The sequence below is a fragment of the Falco cherrug genome, chromosome 2 (genome assembly GCF_023634085.1).
Source record: "Falco cherrug isolate bFalChe1 chromosome 2, bFalChe1.pri, whole genome shotgun sequence".
In the NCBI taxonomy this organism is placed as follows: Eukaryota; Metazoa; Chordata; class Aves; order Falconiformes; family Falconidae; genus Falco; species Falco cherrug.
This window is the reverse complement of record NC_073698.1, coordinates 22,391,871-22,415,129: the sequence shown is the minus strand read 5'-3', so window position 1 is coordinate 22,415,129 and position 23,259 is coordinate 22,391,871. Positions and strand designations below refer to the sequence as shown.

Here is a 23,259-nt window from a genome sequence, read left to right as displayed (position 1 = left end):
TCTTTATATATAGTGTCGAGCCCCTATAATAGGAAGAATTAAAAATACATTTTCTGGGAAGGGTGAGGGAATATAATCTTGTAGCATACCATATAGATCCACATTACTGAAGGGGCCACTATAGTTGGTGTTTTGATTGTGATGAAGCACTTTAGGACAGGATGTGTCATTTCAGTTTGGCCAACACTTCTATATTTGTTGTGAGCTTTACAATATTTTGGTGTTTTACTTACCAGCTACAAAATGCAATCTTCTGTCAGCCTAGCTATCGTCTAAGCAGTTATATTTCTTTACATATAGTCAAGAGAGAGAAAAATTATTTCAAGTAGAAGATAGTGCTGGTACAAGAACAAACTTTCACAGACATTTAGTCTGAAAGTAATAAGCATATTTCTAAATATCAGACAACTGTTCAGAATAGCTTTACAGAAGGAGCAGTGGGAAAGAAATCTAGCTTGATCTCATAACTGAGTTTGATTGGTATATGTAAAGGACTATAACATAATAATCTGGAACAGGAGGATCTGAACTTTTAAACAGGCTTTTCCTTGTAGATCTGTGTTTTTAAATACCAGGGAGAACCAGGCAATTAATGGGAGAAAATAGACTGTATACAAAGATCTTTACAGGAGCAGGTTGAAAAATACCACCCACACTTAATATGTGATTTTGACTGAACAATAGCAACCATCAAATGCAGTATATTCCAGTACTTTCTTTTGACCGTGCTAGATTGGGTTGATCTGTGATGTCTGCTGTCATTTGAGTTTCAGATTAATTTCTTACTCAGAAATGGGTAATAATTGTCTTGGGAAATAGCAAAAAGTGCATAAAGGCAGTAATATGAGAACTGTAAATTAACAGAAGGGCATAGTGGCAGAGGGAGGAGGGGGGAGTCAGTATCCCTAAATGTCCTGCCAGTAGGAACAAAGTAAATCAGTTTCTCTGGAAGCCAAAAGAGGACAAAATTAAGTCACTACAAGCAGCACAACCATGACTGACTGAGGGAGCAGCCTGAACTGATAAAAGAAAATGCGTATGTTCCTACAAACTGTACGTAAGTAGAGAACATCTGCCAATTTTTTTTTTTTTTTTTTTTTTTTAGTATGACTGCGTGCAGGAAGAGAGATAAACTCTGGGAGTGTTCTGCTGCCTGGACTATGTTTTCTGATATTCTGAATTCCAGTCAGTGTGGTTTTTTTCACTCTGGAATATAGACAGCCTTTGGATACAGCTGGCGATCAAACCACAAGGGTGTTTTATACATTAGTGACTCAGGAGGTAGAACGGCACATGTCTCCTTCTTAACACCAATTTATCAAGAGCTTCCTCTTGTGAGTTGTAATGTGTGCTGTCAACCTAAAATTGCCCAGTAACACAGATGATGCTTTCCCTAAATGCATGCCAGGGAGCCCTTCTGTCATGGATGTCTTAGTTGGGACTGTGTGCGCAGCATCTTCCATACACAGCATCTCCTTGTTACCACTCTTCCTCTTCTGATAGAGTAGCTCATAGGAGATTACAAAATCCCAAATCCTACAGTAGATCCAGGTACGTCTCTTTGGTTGCAGGATCTCCATTGAAATCAGCTGATGAGTATATTTTGTCTCGCAGTAGGTGTATCTACCATTTAAATCCCTACCCATTTCCAGCACTGACTCCATGCCATCTCCCTCAGCGTGCTTCCCTGCATTGCTTCTGGTAGGAGTTCCTTAGGTGCAAAGGGCTACACCTGGCATGGCCTGGGGGAGAGCAGTTAGTGTTCCAAGCCTGAACTGCAGGAGAGACCTCAGCCATCCTAAACTTTCACCATCAAGAAAGACTGTGCATCCAGGGCTGCAATGAAGAAGAGTCTGCAGTCGTCGACACTGGATGGTTTTGTTGAAGTTGTGGCCTGCCAACTGATTATCTAGACCATTTTCTTTGAGAGCTTTTTGCCAAAACCCCAGAGAGAGAAAAATGGGAATAAAACAGCTGCAGTAATAGGTCTGATATGAATTTGTTGAGGCAGTGCAATTTTGTTTTACTGCTAAATAGCATAGGATTTAAATAATTTAGTACTCCTTTTGGTACTTTTTGGTTCATTAGATAGCCAGGTTCCCAGGCTCTGTGCACCGGCCATTTCTGCTATCGTTGCTGTTGTTCAAAGAGACATTAAACTCTTATTAGGCTATCAGTGCCATCTCCTATGTGGAGAGATCCCTGACAGCCAGAGGCAAGAGTTACTTTCAAACCTTCTTCCTACCAGAACTTGTTTTTTTTTTTAATTAAAGTCCCTTGTAAGATACTCAGCACCTTACACACAAATATCTTGTTGAATTTCTCCCTCATTCTGTTACAGGCTACAAATCAAATCAGAACATCAGTTTTCCCCACTGATTAGATGATAGGATTTATATTTCTATGGCCTAGTTCATGTCTAGACAGGGCAGATGGTACTATTGGAATGTACACCATCATTAATTTGGGACTGAGCAACTGTAAACAACCATATTTTTTACTTTCATCAGAATTAGTACATGGACTAGCATTCAGTAATAAAATATTAGTACCCTAAACAGAAGCCACAAAATTTACCGAGGTGGATGGAGAAGGACAGCTGTGATGGGGTGGCTTCTGTCTTCATGGGCAGCTAAAGCTCTTTTACTTCAGTTCTCAGTATTTTGTCATCAGTGTCTCCAGAGCAAGGGAATAACTTTAGTTGTCTACTCGTAGGGTCAATATGAAGATTACAGGCAGCTACATATTATTCGTATGGTGCTGGAAAATAGAAGATGGTATATGAAAAGGTTTCTTTAGTCAGGTAAGTTTGCAACTATTAGGTTTAAATGTTTTTCATAGTTGCCATCTGGCTTTGGTGGTGTCAGACCTCATGAAACCAAGCCCATGTGGATATTCTGGAAAAGACAAACAGAGCATGACCTTTTATTTAATCCTCTATTTCTTGTAAAGGTTTAGTTTTAACAAGGACATTTTATAAGCTATACCTTGGTAGTTTTTGGGCATTATTTCTTAATATTTAAATAGCTTGTTAACAATGACTCTACTCCTACATAAACAATTCTAATAATAAAAAAATATTGATACATCAGTTTTTATAAACTAAAATTTGAGAAGCGTGATTAACAACGTGAAGAAGGGGGAAGGGAAGTCCTACATTAAGAAGATTGGCAGTGCTTCAACTAGAAGACTATGCCGTGACTGAGGATATAACCAAAATAGAATTGGATTAACAGAAAAAAAGCAAGCAGCTAAATCTAAGGTCAAAGCAGAAATAGATGCTTTGAAATTGTCTCATATGCCAAAAGACAGAAAAAGATATTCAAGCAGTTCTCATATTATATACACCTGTAAAAATGAAAAATCAGTTCATATTAAAAGGAACTGTGAAAGAAGACTCAAATAGTAACAAGTCAATTAAGAGATTCTGAACTAAACTTCAAAATATGCAAAAAAAATACAGTAACCTTTCCTGATTGTTTATACATACTTTAACATGTATAATGTTACAAATTAAAAAATAAACTAGAAAACATAGCTGTAACAATATAAACACTTACAAAATCAAAGGAATGGTAAAGTGGTCTGAAAACTCTTTCAGGTGGGGCAACATAGTGATCATTCAAGCTGGATAAGTTGTGTTGTAACTAGTCACCAGAAAGTAAGTTTAATTACATGTAAGTTCTGCCTGATACCTATTATTACAGCTCTGTTTACACTAATGAGCCCCAGCCCCCTAATTTGTGGGTGGGAGAAGCTAATGCACAGAGATAACGCTTTATAAGAGGAGAAAGGAAGTAGAAGGATGTGTCTGTAGAGGTTTTGGGAGGATAAGCTGTAGTATTTAGGAGGTTTGCCCTTTTAGCTTTGGATTTTAGTCAGGTAAGTTTATTTAAGGGGAGGGAAGGTTGTACTTATTAAAGAAAATAAATTTTTTTGACATGTTCATTTGTAGTGCTTTGAGGTAGATACTGATTTTAGAAAAGATACCTGTATATTTTTTTTTCACTTTCCTATGTGGAGAAGCTGAAAGCCTGTTTTCCTGGTAGTAAGATTTACTCAGAAATATAGAAAGAATCTTGTAGTAAGCAAAGCATATGCCTGCTTTTACTGTAATGGTTTTGTTCTTTTATTCATAATTAGATACTGCTAGATAAAAGTATAATTAAAACTTAAACGTGGAGTACAAGCAACTATAAATCAATATCAGATTAATTCCTTCCTGTAATTCTGTGTTCTTGTCATATGTGCTTAAACTCTGATGCAAGTACTGCAGTGGTTGTTCTCAACAGCTGCATAGTAGGAGCTATGTTGAAGATGGTTTACTTACATGTGAGTAAACCCTTCTAACTTATTAGGGTGAAGGGCTAATTAGTAGCGAGTAACTGTTGTTTAGCAATGAATTCAGTATTAAGATAGTGACTGCGTGGAAGGGATTTCTTTCCATTGAGTAGCTCTGCTATTTGCTGCAAAGTAGAACAGCTATGTAGAAATAATGTGGTAGTAATATTTCTGAAGAGCTCTAAGCACAATTCAGTAAACAAATGCTTACTAGCTGGGGTCTTCTGCTTATATATGAGCAAGTATCTTTTGTAATAGTATGTAGAGGGAAGAAGAAGGCGGTTTTTAGGCTTTCAGAAAAAACTGTTATGTGAAACTTCTCCTCACTAGTATTTGAGAGAACTAGCTGCTTGCTTTCATTTTCTGTTTTATTAAAAAAAAAAGTGACGCTTATGCTCGGGGTGGGGAATGGCTGTTTACCTTTCAAAAGGTGTCTTCTTCACAAAGGAATGAGAAACTTGAGCAACATGGTATCTAATCTGGGAATGGACACAGCTCAGCACTGTCTGAAGCTCTGTCCTGAAAAGTTTAGAACCACTTTTGGACTCTGCATCTTAAACAATTCCTTATGCTGAACAGGAGGAAAGAGAGGAGTGACTGGAGTCTAGCTGATAAGACTTTCTTAGGAATGAAACAGTAGTGCTTACTGAACCTGGATGGATGCGCTGTCATTGGTAATTGAGTCAGCTAGGTGGTGATGTTCAGCTTTCAGCAGTGGTTGGCTGGTTGGTTTGGGCTTTTTTTCTTCCTTTCCCTAGGGCTACTTTTTTATGAAAAACTCCTCCAGTACTAACATATGAGTCATAAGCATAATTTCCTCTAAAGCCACATAAGCCTATGTAATACTAGATAATAAAATATTGAAAAGGTCTGTGATTCTTGTCTTCACTCATTCTGGTAGCAGTTCCAATAAAACTGCCTTTTGCAGATAGGTACCGGAATGTCTCAAAAGTGACAGACAGATGCAATACAAATGTACTTAATCATCAGCAAGGATGGAATAGGTCGAGCTGAAACCTGATCTGATGGTAAACAAGCATTTAATGTTTTTGCCAATGACAGGGTTTTTGTGAACCCTAGCTGGCAGGAGATTTGTATGGTCATAGCCCGAGCTGGTCCAGTCAGCATAACTCTGCCTAAGTCAAATTCACTGCTGCCAGTCTGCAGCAGTTCAGGTCTAGTCTACAGACTTTGCAGAAAATTCTCTAGAAGCACTGTAATGTATCTCTTAGAGATCAAGCCACTGAGACTATTATTCATCTCTTTAGGAGTGGGGGCGAGAGGAGAAAAAAGAAATAGTGGGGGAAGAGACTAAAGAATAGTTCTAAAACTTAAACAGTACAGGTGCTGCAGACAAGACAGCTATTCCAGGAAGAAAAACTAGCATGAAAGGGCTTCTTGGGTTGAGATTTTTCTAATAAAAATACTTTGTTGGGGAAAATTTCTCCAGTCATATTTATAGTATAGGACTTCACAGCAGCAGGTGGATAAAGAATGCTACTGCAGCATTAAAATAACTGGTAATTTTTCATATAATGTGCTTCAGAGAGAAAAGGAAGGATCCACATGAGGTTCTAGCTCTATGAGCTTTCTTATCATCCCTGATCTGATCTTCTGACTGAGGCTGTAGAGCAGAGATGAGACTGGCTGATACTGCAAAACCTGTAAGTCTCTCTTATCTGTCAGTAGCGTTCTTTTCCTGCAGGGGACAGGCAGAGGCGTGTGATGGCAGCTTTTCTCTTGTCCTTGGTTAAACATAGAACTGCTGTTGAATTTTGTGTTTTACCAGTCTGTTTATACATTCACTAAACTAAAAATAAACTTGTCCTACGCTGAAGGTTTTTATTAAGTTCGCAAGTCTGTCTTGAGCTTTGTACGGATGTATGTCTTCATTAAGCTGCTTTAAACATAATTAGCTGTGTTCTGGTTTTGGTAGTCCTCAGTGATACACATCATTTATAAGCAACATGAGAGGTTCTGCAGTGGATTCTTCATTGAGTGCTCAAAGCTGAGAGAACAGGAATTGTTCTTCTAGGTCCAAATATAAGAAACCTGAAATACCCACTCTTCTACCACCTTGCTGTAACTCTTCTCTTGGGAAGGTTGTGGTTTCAGTATAGCCTCCAAGTCCTCTGAGAAACAGCCAGGTGGTGGGGAGGGCTGTTAATTATCACATCAGCACAGATACTCCTGTTTTAAGATAATTTAAAAGGCAGAAAATGCTAGTGCTGGAAAATGAATCTGAGGAATGTGTTACCTCTCTGCAAACCCTATCTGTGTTGTGATGGTGATGCAGGATAGCAGAGCCACTCTGGAACGTGTTTGTTACTTCTAGAGCTCTGAAATAGTTAGCCTGAGATTGATTTTTTTTTTTTTTTTTTTTTTTCCCTCTGCTGTTAATAGTTAACTCCATGTTGTCCATTGTGGACTGAGGATGGCATTTCTTGTTTCTCTTGCTGGAGCTGAGTGATGAGTCTGCATGGGTTTCGTTTGCAGTTCTGGGATTCAGTGCAGTCCTCTACATGCATGTGGAGTGTCCTCTCTACCATGTTGGGATTGCTGAACAGTCCTTGGTCTGAAGGTGGAGAGCTAAAATAGCCTGTCTGATTAACAAGACTGTATTAATTTTGCTCCTGCATTATGTCAAACTTAAACATAGAGTAGATACTACACTAGAAAAATTGATATGAGTTAAATAAGAACATGATAGAATCTTACTGGTTATTATAGTCGGCAGTTATGAAGATGCTGTTTTTCTGCAAGGCATTTGGCTGCTGCCTGAGATAGCTGAAAGCATATTGCAATTAGTGAGAATGAATTGTTTGCCAATTTCCTCTCCTAAACGGTTCCATTAACAATCCCACGAACAGTTGTAGTGAACCTTTAATGAATATGATAAGCCACATAACCCATGTGAGCCTGTGTGGCTTGGTCCATGGTATGTTCTGTAATGGTACTATGCAGTCAGGTTTGCTATTTGCTTTATTAAGTACTTAATCAATGATGTGTATTATTTGTATTTAAAATACATTGCTTCACTGAGAAGAGTAGACTATAACTTCATTCTTCCCTCCCCTGTTATTTCCTTCATATCTACTTAACTACATATCTGTGTTAAAAGCACACTTGAAAAAAGGTGGAAGTAGCAGAGTGGTAAGGATATAGTGGATTAATAATGTGCTGTTCTTGGCTTAACACTCAACGCTTTCAACTTTGATTTGTATGATGCTGGGGTACCCTTTGGGTGGGATCAATGCCTTAGAGGCATTTTGGTGGCTTGTACAAGCAGTGAAATCCCTCAGCATTGCAGACAGGGTCTGCTGTGTGCTCATTTAAAGGAGCTGAATTGGGCTTACACATACAACTTGGATGTCTAAGTCCATACTGAATAGTCCTCAGTCTAACAGAGGATGAGGTAAAATTGGGCCTTGCTTCTGAAATAGCTGAGCCAAAATGAACTCCAGAAGGTCCTAGTCTCTTCTTCCTGCAAATGATCCTTCCCTATTGTCCTCTGCATTACATGTGCAGTTGTGAAGCAGAGAGAAGTGGTTTGAAGAAATGCTGGGAGGGAAGTTTGCGGCCGACTGCTTAGTCGGTCCATACCAGTCAGTCCTTGATGATCAAACAGTTCTTCCTGATTACTTCTGGATCAGTCTTGGTGGTCTTTCTTTCCCCTCCTTGCAAAAGAAGGGATTTGAAATGCTGGTGTTCAAGGGAGATTCTTTAAACCTTAGTTCCCTACTTCATAGTCAGATGTCTCCTTGGAAAGGCAGTCTCACCTGCTGTCCACGTATCTCATGGCTGCTGCATAGTGCTGCCTGGTGAGCAAATGGCTGGTCTGAGCTGGGTTTGACAAATGAATTTATCTGTAGCCCAGTTCATTAACCAAGTCTGAGCAGTGAACGTTGTGCTGTTAGTATTGCTAGTGGTATATCTTGTCTATTGTCTGTCTTCTTCCCCTCCTGCTGCCTCTTGGGCAGTTCTTAAGTAATGGGTGCACCTGCTGGTGCCCTGCATGTCTAGAGCAGGTGTGCTTTGTGACTAATAAATAGGGCTTACATGTTTCAAACAGGTCTAGTTAGAGTGGGTGAGGGAAACAGAAGCTGAATGATGACAGAAGATATACAGTACTGGATTTTAATCTAATGCAAATTTGGACTTAAAGAGCTATTCCAAAACTCCCCTGTGGTAGCTAAAGCCAGCTTTCCCTGACTTGTCAGACTGGTTATCTGTGGTTGCCAGAACAGAGCTTTCTCTACCTTCCAGCCTATTTGCCTGCTGTGGATTCCTTCGATTTATTTATTTTTTTTAGAAACAATTGTTCTTGATATGTAGTGAGGATTGCTCATAAGGGAGTTCCTGTGGATCCACTAATCATTAGAACTTTTTCATGAGAAGAGTCTCAGGGCTGCATTAAACCAGTCTTGAGAACCTGTAGGGAAAAGACTTGGTCTTAGTGCTTAGCTACAGCACGTCGTCTTCAAATTCTTAACTTCTCAGCTAGCCTTTGGTCAAAGGCTGGAAGTAACACCACAGGGCTTTTTTAGGCAAGAATTGGTAAGTGATGAAGTTCCCTTTTGGATTAGTGCATGTGAGGCCTCTGGTTTTAAAAGGCGTTTTTCTACAGTGTTTCTCTTCTGGCCTGTTAGAAGGCAGCAGTCTCAGGCATAGGCCAAGTGCTGTTGCCACAGGGTATGAAGAATGCATTTCTTTGCTTTATCCTGTAACTTTTAAGGTTGTTTTTTAAATGGTGGGGTTTTTTTTTTCCCTTATAGAAGTCTAGTGTTCTTGCTTCTAGAAATAAAAACTGAGCTAAATCAGCTCTATAGCATTGTTAATTCTAGGTTAATGTAACTGCAAATAAAAGCAAGAAGCTGTAGTGGCCTCAGGCTACTTAAAATAAACCAGATATACCTTAATAAGGTGAATACTTTTTCTTATCTTGGTGTTTACTCAAGAGGATATTAAAAGGATGGAAGAAAAATGTCTGTTCTTTTTGTTGATAGTATTATGTTGTTTGCAAGTACTTAATCTTCTTTATTGACATCAATATTTTAGCCTTCTGAAGTAGAAGGCCTATTTAATATGGAAGCAACTGCATTGATAACATAGAGACAAAACCATTGATAGGTGGATTGCAAGGATTATCTATTAATAGTTAGAGCTGCTTTAGCTCATTGTTTTGTGCCCCAAGTCAGGTGTAGAGCATAAGCTAGTGTCGGGGTATTAGTTCCCCAAAATTGAAAATAGTTTACTGTATTTGCTGTTAAATTCAGATAATATATCTATCTATATATAGGCATTGCACCTGTTGATATAAAGGCTGGGTTTCTGTGCTTTGGTTTTTATGCTAACTGGAGGTGGGGTGGAAGGGGAGGGGGATGAAGGTGAGTGAGAAGTTGGTTGTCCTGCTAGTGAAATCTAATTTGTTCCTGCTGAAACCTTTTTTTTTTTTTTTTTTCCCTGCAGGAGTGTTTCTAAATCAGTATTTGAATAACTGTTTTCTGGTAGTCCTGGATGTCTTTATGGAAGTCATAGGCATAGATGACTTCAACTGACAAACCTGTATTTCTAGTATACATAGAATCACGGAATGGTCTGGGTTGGAAGGGACCTTCCAGATCACCTAGTCCCACCCCCCTGCCATGGGCAGGGACACCTCCCACCAGACCAGGCTGCTCAAAGCCCCATCCAGCCTGGCCTTGAGCACTGCCAGGGATGGGGCAGCCACAGCTGCTCTGGGCAACCTGTGCCAGGGCCTCACCGCCCTCACAGGGAAGAATTTCTTCCTAATGTCTAACCTAAATCTGCCCTCTTTCAGTTTAAAGCCATTCCCCCTTGTCCTGTCACTACATGCCCTTGCAAAAAGTCCCTCTCCAGCTTTCCTGTAGGCTCCTTTAGGTGCTGGAAGGCTGCTCTAAGGTGTCCCTGGAGCCTTCTCTTCTCCAGGCTGAACCACCCCAACTCTCTCAGCCTGTCTTCACAGGAGAGGTGCTCCAGCCCTCTGAGCATCTTCATGGCCCTGCTCTGGAGCCACTCCAGCAGGTCCATGTCTGTCTTCTGTTGGGGGCCCCAGAGCTGAACACAGCGCTCCAGGTGGGTCTCATGAGAGCGGAGCAGTGGGGGAGAATCCCCTCGCTCGACCTGCTGGCCATGCTGCTTTTGATGCAGCCCAGGGTGCGGTTGGCTTTCTGGGCTGTGAGTGCACATTGATGGCTCATGTTGACCTTCTTGTCCACCAACACTCCCAAGCCTTTCTCCTCAGGGCTGCCGTCAGTCCATTCCCCACTCAGCCTGTACTGGTGATTGGGATCGCCCTGACCCATGTGCAGGACCTCGCACCTGGCCTTGTTGAACTTCATGAGGTTCACACTGGCCCACCCCTCAGGCCTGTCAAGGTCGCTCTGGATGGCATCCTTCCAGCGTGTTGGCTGCACCACACAGCTCGGTGTCGCCGGCAAAGTTGCTGAGGGTGCGCTCAGTCGCACTGTCCGTGTTGCCAGCAAAGATGTTAAACAGCGCGGGTCCCAATGCCGACCCCTGAGGAGTGCCACTCATCATCACTGGTCTCCACTCGGACATCGAGCTGTCGGCTGCAACTCTTTGAGCACAACCATCCAGCCAATTCCTTATCCATGGGGTGGTCCATCCATAAAATCCACATCTCTTCAATTTAGAGAGAAGGATGTCAGGCAGGACAGTGTCAAATGTTTTGCATAAGTCCAAGTAGATGACACCAGTTGCTCCTCCTTAATCCACTGATGCTGTAACCCCATTGTAGAAGGTCACCAGATTTGTCAGGCGTGATTTGTCCTTGGTGAAGCCATGTTGGCTGTCACCAATCACCTCCTTGGTTTCCATGTGCCTTAGCACAGTTTCCAGGAGGACCTGCTTCATGATCTTTCTGGGCACCAATGTGAGACTGATTGGCTTGTAGTTCCCTGCGTCTTTTTTCCCTTTTTAAAAATGAGGATTTTGTTTCTCCAGTCCATGGGAGCTTCAGCAGACTGACATGGTTTCTCAGATAAGAGGGATAGTGTGTTAGCCACTTCATCTGTCACTTCTCTCAGGACTTGTGGATGCATCTCATCAGGTCCCATGGAGCTGTGCACCTTCAAGGTTCTTCCTTAGATGGTCTTGAACCTGATCTTCTCCTACAATGAAGTTCTTCTTTCTCCCAGTCCCTGCCTTTGCCTTCTGTGACTTGGGCAGTGTGACTGAGGCAAAAATGTCATGGAGTACCACAGCCTTTTCTGTCTTGGGTATCCAGGTCTCCTGTTTCCTCCTGGAGAGGGTCCGCATTTTCCCTGGTCTTCCTTTTATTGCTGATCTACCTATAGAAGCGTTTCTTGTCCTTGATGTCACTGGCCGGATTTCATTCTGTCAGGGCTTTAGCTTATCCAACCCAGTCCCTGGCAGCTTTTACAGTTTCTCTGTATTCTGCCCAGGCTATCTGTCCTTGCTTCCATCGTCTGTAGGCTTTCTTTTTGTGTTTGAGTTTGTCCAGGAGCTCCTTGTTCGTCCATACAGGCCTCCTGTAATTTTTGCTGGACTTATTTGCTCGGATGCCTCACTCCTGAGCTTGGAGGAGGTGATTTCTTGGGCTTTCTTGGGCCTCTGCTCCCTCCATGGTTTTATCCCATGCTACTCTACGAAGCAGATCCCAAAAGAGCCCAAAGCCTGCTGTCCTGAAGTCCAGGGCAGTGAGCTTGCTGTGTGCCCTCCTTACAGCCTTAATCTTGAACTCCACATACATAGCAGGGGTGTTCTTGCTGTACTGATACTGTAAAGTCAGTCACAGAGGAAAAAAACCTCGAAGACTTGATTTGAAGTTTTAGAAGGCAGGTATTCTTTATTGCAGTGTTGGGAGCACGGGGGAATGTTTCCTGAGTGTGCTAACCAAGTTCCTCATATATATATATAAGTAGAGTACCTGCACATTCAGAGTGTGCTACAGATTCATTTTCATTCATGTATAGCATTGCTTACAGGTTTCTCGCTTCTAATGCAGATTAGTGCACATCCTCACATAGCACTACTGAAGTTTTTATTAACTGCACATGCTCCCTGCGTGGGGGGTTTGCCCTCTTTTAGGGAGGCTATTTGAGTTAGAGATTGTAATCTCCCACTGCCATGATTACCTTTGTCCTACTTCCAACCAGCTTTCTGTGGATTGCAACACTATCAACTTGTCTCCTCTTGGAGCCAGAACTTTCCTTACTTAGAGGCTTCTTTCTGCATAATTTAAGATAACTGTATTCTTTTTACCATCCATTCTTTGTTTCCCGTCCTTCCCAAGGCTGACTCCCTTGATTAGAAGTCCCTGCATTCGTCACTTTTAACAGCTTTAGAGAGTCAGCTTGGCCTAAACATCGTGCACAATTTCATTAACATATAGCTAAACACTAAATCAGTTTAGTAATTCAGGAGTTAGAGACGTATTGTCCCTTTGCTGATTCAGCAACCTTCCCTTAACAGAATACTTTGACATAAATGTATATACAGTGGTATCTATACAGTGGCATCAGTACAAGTACAAAAGCAGCTTTGGAGGTGTAACTAGATCCTGTGTTTTGTCATGTCCCTATCCACAGTGTTGTCAGCATGTATGACATCTTTACAGGGAGAACAGAGGTGATCCTGCATCACCTACACTTTGATACTGGAAGACTGCTCTGGAGTACCTGGAGAACAGAGGTTTATTCTGTGATAACTGTTGATGGCTGTAAAAGCTCAGAAGCAGACACTATTATAGGAATATGAGTGGCTGTTACCCTATTGCATATTCTCCATAAAGATAAAATTGATGGTTTGTGCTTTCGTCTTGACTGTAGTTGCTGGATGAGTATTTCTTCCTGGAAAGGAAAGCACTTTGTAAACACCAAGAGCACTTGCTGTAGGTAGTACTAAGATAATCTAGGAAGAAACGAGGCTTTATGGAAAGCTTGCTCTCTCTTCCTTGGCATGCTAGGTGTCTTACAAAATGCATTTTTAAAGATACCTGCACTTGAGTATATGTAGATGGCACAGTGTTTAGAGGTGACCCATAAGAAGCCTCTAAGGGTGTGTACTTAGTGAGTGGTAAGCAAGCAGTACAAATTGGGGGTAGGTGGACAAGACCATTCTTGTTGTCTTCAGAGTTTCATTTTATGGTGCATTTCTGTTTAATTGGGAATAGTTGTGAAAAATCATACTTAAACAAGGTACTAGTCTTCTAGGCAAGTTGTAGGGGCTTCAGGCCACAGTACTGACTCTGTTGTGGGACTTGGCTCATAGCAAAGGAGCACAACTTGAGATAAAGGCCTGAAGTCAAATTCTTGAGGTGAATTAATGCTTCTGTACCTTGCTGAGTTTCTGACCAGAGATGTCAACAACTTTGGGAACTAAGTTCTTGAAAATTTCTTGAAGCTACAGTCGATCTCTTTTAAAAGCACACTTTGGCCAATAAACTTCAAATTTTTAGAGGAGCAAAAGCCATTCTTTCATGATGCTGCATTTTTATGCTTTTGGGCCACCTCTGGCTTGTGGGAAGCCTCAGTATTGCTCTTCAGACCTGCTGTGCTGGGGGAGTGTAATGGGAAAGCCAGGACTCCACAGTCCAAACACATTCTCACTTTGGGTTGATATGGGACCAGTAGTGGTATGGGGAGTGGGAGTGTGAAAAGTGGTTTTGCACTGTTGCTCTTAGTCACATGTTACACTGTGGCTGAAGTTTGTAGAAGGCCCACGGGGTTTTTGCTTGCTTAGGGGTACAAGTCACAGTAGCATCAGGTTTCTTCTCCTGGGCTGTGTGTACTGGGTGTCTGGGTAAGTGAACTGAGCGTTGGACTCCAGAACAAAAGGAAGTTGAGGAAAAGAAGTCTTGGTCGGAGAAGTCAAAGCTATTACGGAAAGAAGATAGGGTTTCTATAGTTTTATCACATCTACAGCTTTGGGTTATCAGATTGGACTGCTTTGTTTAGATAGCAAGAGTCTGAGTTAGCAGCTGAAGGGAAAACTTCATGAAGAACGGTAAGTGGATTTGAAATAAAGGAAGAGGATGGTGTTAGACTATAGCAAGAGGTATGAACTGTGAGAAAAGAGACGATCCAGGTCTCCTTCCAGCTGGAACTTGGCTGTTTTGGATACAGTCAGAATTTTCACTCTGTGAGGCAAAAGTGGTATGCAAAGAGGGAGGTTTAATTGTGACTCTAAATTATAGCTGGTTTCCCCCATTAAAGAGTAAATTCTGATACAGGAACTGGCTTCCATTGTACTTGTCTGTTTTAAACCTCTTTATTTTCAAAAGTTTTAGTACCAAGTTCTGTGACAACCTAGCTTGCAAACGAGTTTTGCATTCCTGTCTTCCCTGTAGGATACAGCTGCAAATGTTGCAGGGGAGCAGAAAAAAATATTTGTAGTCAGATCTGCTGTAGGGCTGATACGTAACAAAAGATTGCTAGTACATGGGACCAAATACCTTAATGCTGGTTGAGGGATGCCTCGCAAAACAGGGGGTAGCTCAACCTGGCTGTCTTTCAAGGCTCCCGTGTTGCACTGGAAACCCACGCAATGTAATTTCTTCCCCTCACCTTTTGAAAAAACATTTGAAGTAATGTTTGCAGAGGAGGGGAATATGGGAAGGCCTGCTTCAGAGGGTTAGTAGATTGTGATGAATCTTATTTTTATTGTTTTTAATATATATGTAAATAAAAAGGTAAAAAACTGAGTCCTCTGTAGATCTTATGGCAATATGGGCTTTGCTGCGCAATTATGAAATTAAAGTTGTTATACGTGCTTGTTCCCATCAAAATTCCATAAGCATTGAATAACTCATCATTGGACCCCTTAATCTTACTGAAATAACATAAAACAGAATAAGAGGCTGGAAACCTGGTTTTTTTTGTATTTGTACTGCATGTGTTTGCATGCCTGTGCTTACTATATTCTGACTGAGGCATGCTACCAGCATCTTGGAGATCTTGGAGATGATCTGGTAAGAATTAATGGGAAACTGAAAATTCTTAGTAAATTATTAGAGGTTACACTATTGTCTCCCTAGCTGCTGAGCTGCTCTGAGAATTAATTCCCTATGAGTCTATGGGTAAGGAACATGAATGTTTGATTATACAAGCTAGGGAAATGTATTTAAAACAGAATTGACAGCTACTGTTTAATTATTAACACATGCCTGTAGGAAGAATTGCCTTCCTGACCCTGCAGGCAGTTCTACACACATCTGTCAGTGTTTGCTACCATGAAAATATAAAAGTGGTGCTTGATGCAAGTGTTATCTCAGGACTTTTTTGAACAGGTGCTTTGTCTAAAATCTTGAAGGGATAAATCCTGGAGGAAGGCAATGACCAGGTTTCTGAAACGGAACAACATCCAGCTAAGAACAAAGGAACAGCAATCTGCTGTGCCTGAACATTTGCCTGGAAGATACTCTGAAATGCATGTAGCTATACCAGTTACTGCCCTGCTAGTTATCTGCATTTGAAAGCTGATTTCATGACTGGGAAAACTGAGCTTGGACTAGTGGGGTTTGATACACCTATAAAATCAGTTTAAATCACTTGAATACAGTGTGTATTAAGCTGATGGTACAAGAGCTGTGTTTTCAATGTTCAGCCACTCTGTTTTCTGAACAGCCTCAGGGAGAAGGATTAAACTTTTAAGTAGATGCTCACCCCTACCGATCTGATGTGTTTTGAGTCAACACGCTAAAGCTTTTTAACCCTTTAGAATGAAATAGCAGGTAAGCTAATAATGGGTGGGATGGTGAGGTATAATGGGTGAAGAACTTGCCAGTTCATCCCAGCAAAATTCCCATGAGCTTCAATGATACCAAATCTTTCTTGAAATTACTTGCACATATGTGATATTTCTGCTGTAAAGTACTAAGAATCTAAATTGTTGTGTAACAAATACAATTTATGTGTAAATGTAGCTACATCCAAGACTTTAGCAGTCATTAGCTGTTACAAGATTTGAGTAATTGCTAATTGGTGTGGTTTGTGGCCAGTACTCATGAAGTCAAGACAGTAGGAACAAATGCATTTAAGCCAATTGTGGTATTTGGTTTCTGGCTTGTAGTCCTTGCTGTTGGCTTGCCAGAGACCTGGCCTATGTATTTACTCACTTTCCACTTTGAAGTACAAAGAGTGAAGAGATTTGTTTTATTGCGAATTATTCACTGGGTGGAACTGAAGTTTTAACCACTTGTAGAGCTCTGAGCTATGCTTGTGGCTGTGGGCAATGTGCTGGCTTCCAGTGCTATGCTGTGTTTCCCTATGCTGCTGACAGCATGAAGGGAAGGTGCTGTGCTGGTCACCAGCTGGTAGGTAGACATTTTAGCAGTCCTTCTGTGGGGAATGAAGGTGCTACATGTGCTCAGCACACAGTGAAGTGATCTTATATGTGAGGGCACAGATGTGGCTTAAAATCTGAACTTGAACAGTGTTAAGTGGGTTAAACTTTGGTACAGACCTCTCTTCCTTGAGGAGCACAAATCTCTTGCTGACTACAGAAGGAAAAGCTTTTTTTTTACTAAGAATTCCAACAGTGACTGTGATGTTGAACTGCGTCAAAAATAGATTTCTGGCCTCCAGAAGTATTTGCATGTTACAAATAAAGCATGAAGATGGAGAACACTTGAAAAAAAAGTGCTATCTTAATGCGCAGCCTGTGTCTTCAGATCTGTATCTGCAGCCATTATCCCTAGGATATGCTCACCACTGCTAGTCCTGCACTTTGTTAGCTTGATAAGGTGCTAAGAAGTAAGGGCCCACAAGGGCCAAAAAGGAGCTGATAGTTCTGAGAAGTGTAGGCCACATTAATTACCTTAATGAGCAAAATCTGGGAGATGGAAAATAGGGAAGGGAAGAGGTTTGTATTCTGCCTGATTAAGAATCACCCTTTAAAAGTTCATCTGTTCTGGTCCATAATCTAATGGTAAAAGATACATTGAAAAAAACCAAAAACCTCAATGCCCTTTTGGGATACGCAAATTACTAACTGATATGGTTGAGTTTATAGGGAACAAAGGCCAGGGGAAGATTAAGACTTGCATGAGTTCTTGGGGCTGGGTTCCTAGGAACCCAGAGAGTTCAGGAATTAAGTGCTCTTGGTGAAATCTGTTGACTAAAGGCCCATTCAGTATTAAAACACTCAATGTGGTACCTGTGACTAAAAGAATAGCTCAATTTCATGAATGATGTGTCTTGGTCCACATCTCTGACATAATGATCTCAGAGGCAGGAATGCTGGAATCGAGGGAGAAGGGCCTGGTGTGTCTGTTAAATGAACTTCTGTGCTGTCGAAGTGCTACACAGCTCTGACTCTTACCTTGGCCAGCAGTGCCTAATGCCTTGGCTGTAAAAAAGGGAACCTCTGATGGTGTCAGGTATGCTGAGATGGAATGAACCCTTGTGAATTAGGTGATCAGAGATTTCTTTGTGAAGTGCTTTGTTGGTCACTGTCTAAAATACTTGCTGTTAGCTGTACTTCCTTCGTAAATCATTGAGCTGTGTATTCCTGGCTTATGCTAGTTTGTAGTTCTGATTATCAGGGTAAACAAGATGATCAAAATCATAAGGTGACTTTAGGAGCAGACATAAGTGTATGTAATACTAAAACTGATCTGATATTTAGTTGCTCTATATAGTTCAAGTGTGAGTGGTTTCCCTAAGGAAGAAACAGAGTAAGGAATTACCTGTCTTTCTGTTCTGTTTGTAAGTTTGTGTTTTTAATGAAGTTCTACTAGCCCTTTCATGTGCACGCTACGTGGGGTACTTGGTGAATATTAAACTGGCAAAAAAACTGTTTGGGGGGCATACACAAGAAAACTGAAACTTATGTTTGTGTCTGCTATTGTACTAGAATAAATGTTACATTCTAAATGACGTGTACTTTGATCTCACTAAACCTGATGTGGAAACATCTATTAAATCGCAGCTGAACTTTTCCAGCATTAAAGCAAATTCAGAGTATTTCCAGGTCGCATGCTACTTCTGATCAGCCTTATTTTGAGCCTCCAGCTCACTTGCAAGGTAGCATGTGAGGAGATGAGCCTGCATTGCAGAACAATCAAGCTGTGCTTGCAGGTAATCCTGAATGTGACGTGTTTACTATGAAGGGTCAGGGGTGAGAAGATTTTTTTTTTTTTTTAAAAAGAACAAAACCAAACTTCAAACCTGAAGACTTTAAAAATTGTGATGCTTAAAAAAAGGTTTTGTATGTTTTGATATCTGACTCATTTTTGTCAGTGTCTGGAGCTGCCAGTACTGAGTTACTGAACTCAACATTATGCGTGGAAGGATTTTCCAATAATGAAGAGCAGTACTGATACAAGGCAGCACACAGCTGATGGTAAATATGCCAATGGTACTGGCCTAAAATGGTTGGTGCTGGTTCTGAGTATGCTGTCAACGTGGCTTATGTACATTCTGCTTGCTCTGGGAGGAGATGAGGGGTCTGCACAAGGTGTTGAGGGATGTAAGCAGCTCTAGGGACAGGCAAGCATGGAGAGAGTTTGAGTTGGATCACGTTGCTTGATGAGGAGTGCTATTCAGTGGTGAAGGAACATAGTTTTATATTGTGCTCTTATTCTGTGTGTCTATTCCAACAATTTTGGAATAGTCACAAAAATCTTGGAGGTTAATGCTAAGTATATGTTGAGGAACACTTTTACTGATGTTTTTCTAAATGTGTAACAAGTTCATACTTACATTTGGGACAAAACCCAGAACTAGTCCTTATAGAAAACATAACATGGTTAAGTCAGCTTCTCTACTGTCTCCACTGAGTATACTTAACAAGGCAAAAATGAGCTGTTTGGAAAAACTTGAAGTCACAGTATCAGTGCAGTAGAAGTGTTTACCTGAGGCTTTTTGTCTTTCAAAAGAAATAGCAGTACAAAGCTGAGTGATTGTACCCTTGATCAAGGACTCTTTCTGTCCCAAAGACACGTATCAGGCTTGCTGACCGAAGGATGGACTTCGGTCAGGTGTGTGTGACTATCGGGTACTACGTCTGGAAAGACCTAAGGATGGCTTTGTAAGGGAACATGTAGCACAAGTCTTTCCGTTAGTACTGTGGGTAATGTGTTGCACCTTCATCTAGAATGATGTTAGGCAGATGTTACCAAGGCCACACATTTTTATGGCTGTGGTGAGGTTGTAGACTGTAAGTGGGAGCCCAGGACAGGAAGCAGGTGACATCCTGCCCGGCCAGTCTGGTGCTGTTGCCATGCTTGTCTCTAGATGTGATAACGGTGCCTCTGCTGTCATATTTCACTAATTTCACTAGCCTGGAGAAGGAGAGAAGCAGTTTTGGCTCAAGATAAGTTTTTCATATGCCACATAATATGGAACTGCTCACTTTGGCTAGTCTAGTCAGCTGGTGAGCCTCTACCGTTTTTAGTAAGAAACTCAAAGTACAGCTATATGCAGAGGACAAACGGATACAATAGTGTCTGCCCATGGATTCATCTGTGTAGGGAACAGATAATGTTCTCAGAGATTGTTCTCAGATGTTTTCCTCATGCATTATGCAACATGCTTCTCTAATGAAAGCTGGATAAGAGCAACTAAAATTTTGAGTTACCTTCCTCTCCTGAGGGGGGAAAAAAAAGCACTTATTGTAGCTAGGAGTGTCTTCCATGGTTTCCTGTCATTGTCTTGCTCATAAATATTTGATACCTTTTATGTGATTATCTCACCAGCCTTAGTTGTGCTAATTGCCAGGTGATGTTCTGACTTTTTGTTCTACCCAGCTTCCTGTTACTGGTAAGAGATGGGCTTGATACGCATCTTGCATTTGGAGCCTGGCTTTGCACAGAACGTAATGCTGGTAGCTTCAGAAAGACTGAACTGACTGAACTGACCAAGCTGCTGTTGGTGATTAACAGCTAGTGGTGGTTCTTGTCGTCTTTCCCTGCTAATGCGGTCTGGCTTCCTTGGAGCATGCAGCTGTCCTAGCCTAACTGTACTCCCTCGCTGAAAATGGCTGATGTATCACTGAAGTGGGCCTGATGGTCCCAGAGAAATGTTCTGCATGTCCAATACTTGATTGGGTTGGCAACTTCAGATACAGTCCAAAAAGCCAAATCCTTGTCTTCTCCTTTAGCTGTTTCCCGAGGCTTTAAGCACACTGTTGCCTTTCCTATTTCCCAGCCAAGGAGCAAGTGAATAGTCTGGAGGGGGGCAATGACTGGAAGGGGGGGAGACAGACTGCCAGGGAGGAAGGACCCTGGAAAGCTGCTGAAAGGGCCATGTAAATAGGTATGACTCTAATGAGATGCTTTTACTAATGAGGTTACTACAGGTGAGAAGAAAAACTACTCTTCCCTTTTCTTTAAGAAGGAGAAGGGTTTTTATTAGCTGAAGTGATAGCTGAATTATTTTTTAACCATTTAATTTGAGAGGTGAAATACTTTCATTAAACCTGTTCAGAGGCAAGGACAAGCAAGTTTAAAAAAGAATCTTCAATATGTGCAAAAATTAATGGATCTCATGACCTATAACTTCCATCTCCAGCAAGAACAGTACTTGAGTTCTACTGTATCGTTAGATTAGGATTTCGCTTGAGAAATTGTGCTTTGAAACCTGGTATGAAAGGTTCAAGTCCAAGAACTGGGTGGTTGGTGGTTTTAAGTGCTGAAATACAGGATGATGCTGAATTCCTCTTTTTTGCTGAATTGTACTAGAAAGTTCCAGCAAAAGCCACAGCTGTCTCATTGTGCAGGGGTATACACAAGCACTTACTGTACGCTTACCTTCTGTGAATCCAATGCGGAGCAGTTTGAAAGTGCAAACATATATTTCACAGATTACCATGGGGATCACTTTAATCAGCTTTGAGACCTGCTAATGCTGTAGAGATCTTTGAAGGACTACTGCTGTTTTCATCTTCATGCAGCCAGTGCAAGAAGGAATGAACATCATGTCTCTGTGTCGTCGCTGGAAGAGATGCTTCTCTCTAGGTAACTGTACAATGGGCAGCTGCTTTTGTTGTGCATTACAGTGAACTGTGGGTGGACAGAATTAAGAACAAGAGCTTTAGGAATGCTTTGGAGCAGAAGGCCAGTATGTATTCAGTAAATCTAGAAAGATTAGAAAATCTAGTGTTGGCTAGAAGCCAGTGTTATAGGCCCCTGGGCTTTTAGTAGAAGAATACAGATAGCCTCACATCATGAGCATATAAAAGGGAAAACATTACTTTTTCTTGTTTGAATTGTTCTTTTAGAAATTAAGATCAGCTGTGTTTGCAGCTGATAAGCTCAAAGCTGTTAGTAAATTGTTATAGGAACAGATGCATTACAGAAATGAAAAAAGCACTTGTGTGCCATAATACTAATAGAATTATAATGTGCCAAAGATATTTTTAGCTTCAACCAATATTAATACAGGGAAACAAGCCTCCAAGGTGGGTGGAGATAAAGCTGCAACTGCTGTCTTCTAAGGATTAACTGTGACTGTCACTTGTGCTAAGGAGATTTCTGATGACTGTTTTTGAAATATTCCACTCATCACCTAACTTTGGATCCACTGTGCTTGACAGTGATGTACATGGCCCACAGATAGGATTACTAGTCATGGTTATCAAAGGTGTATCTAACAAAAGTGTTAGAATTCCAGGATCTTCCTTGAGCAGTGGGATGACTTGGGGGAAGAGATCCTTATGCTTGTCTGAAGTTTAAGAATGCAGTTTAGCTGTCAATTCTGCCATGTCATGTTCACTCTTTCAAACTGCTTTACCAATCAAACTTATGATAAATTCCAGGAACTAAAAATAATGATACTAGAAGAAGGGAGTAGAATTGTCATTGTGCATTGTCAAATGCAATGGCTTCAGTGTTTGCTCTTTTTTCTTCCTTTGTATAGGAAGATTTCTTGAGCTGAAAACTCAGAAGGAACTTCTCAGTAAAGCTGTCCTCATCTTGGAGGCTGGAACTGCATGCAGAATGGATACAATATGTGTTTTCATGTGTTTGCATAGCGGAATCTGCACTTGCACTGTTGCCTTGTATATAAAATGCTTCTAAGTTATGTTAAATAAGGAGCTATAAATCCAGTGTCCTCCATACTGTCTCAAATGCTGTGTTCAGTGCTTTCTAACATGTGCAAAAGTTTTTTTTGAACTTGACTGACAGTTGGTAGGCCATGCTAATCCAGGAGTTAAAAGAAACAAAACAACCAAACAAAACTATGAAGAGAGCACTGAAATGTTGATGTGTGACATCATCAGTAGGTGAGCAGAAACACAGTTCCCCACAGCCTCAAAACTATCTAACCCAAAACAGGGAACAATAGTGCTTGGAGTATGAAGTTCTCGCAGAACTAATGCCTCCATTGCCTCCTTCAAAGCTGCCTTACTGCTGCTTCCTACAGGACTTGTTAAAGTTGTGTGTTGTTAATCAGAAAAAAATTGATGACCTATTTCTTGTAGGATATACCTTGGTACCCTTATAGTATTTGTCAAGTTGTTGGAAGCCTGGAGCATACGGAATGCATAGGTAGTTTTCAGAGCTGAATCAGAGTGTGAAAAGTGTCACTTGTTTGAACCAGCTCTTAGAAAACCTACTGCGTGTGAAGCATTTCCATTTGGCCTTCGGGGATTTCAGGGACAGCTGAGGAGGCTTCTCTGGATTACTAGAGCTGCAGTACTTTGTGCCTACTATTTAAAATTCTGGTGTTGAACTGTAGCTGCTGAAGCTGAGTATTCAACTTTATCAGGCTATTAGATCTAATTTATTTGCTGTCTGATATATTTTTTTTTTCAGACCCCTACATGTATTACTGATTCTCATAAATCAGACGCAACACTGTATACCAGGAAAAAAACCTGCTTGAAATCCAGGTTACAGTGATAAGCTGCTAGTAAATACACAAACACACAAGTGAGTTTGGAGAACAACTAAGGAAAGGCTGGAATAGG

At 41.0% G+C, this 23,259-nt stretch overlaps 1 protein-coding gene across 2 annotated transcripts in view; it reads left to right on the top strand.

The window, feature by feature from the left end:
- ATP8A2 (ATPase phospholipid transporting 8A2) overlaps nucleotides 1-23,259 on the top strand; it is a 349,977-nt gene that overhangs the window by 9,572 nt on the left and 317,146 nt on the right. The window contains exon 1 of one of the 2 annotated variants that reach the window (XM_055702612.1): nucleotides 21,188-21,304. The exons of the other annotated variant lie outside the window; for it this stretch is intronic. Coding sequence (XP_055558587.1) covers nucleotides 21,235-21,304 — 70 coding nt within the window. The 5' untranslated portion in view covers nucleotides 21,188-21,234. Of the gene's footprint in view, nucleotides 1-21,187; nucleotides 21,305-23,259 lie in introns of those variants that run through there. 2 annotated transcript variants of the gene reach the window in all.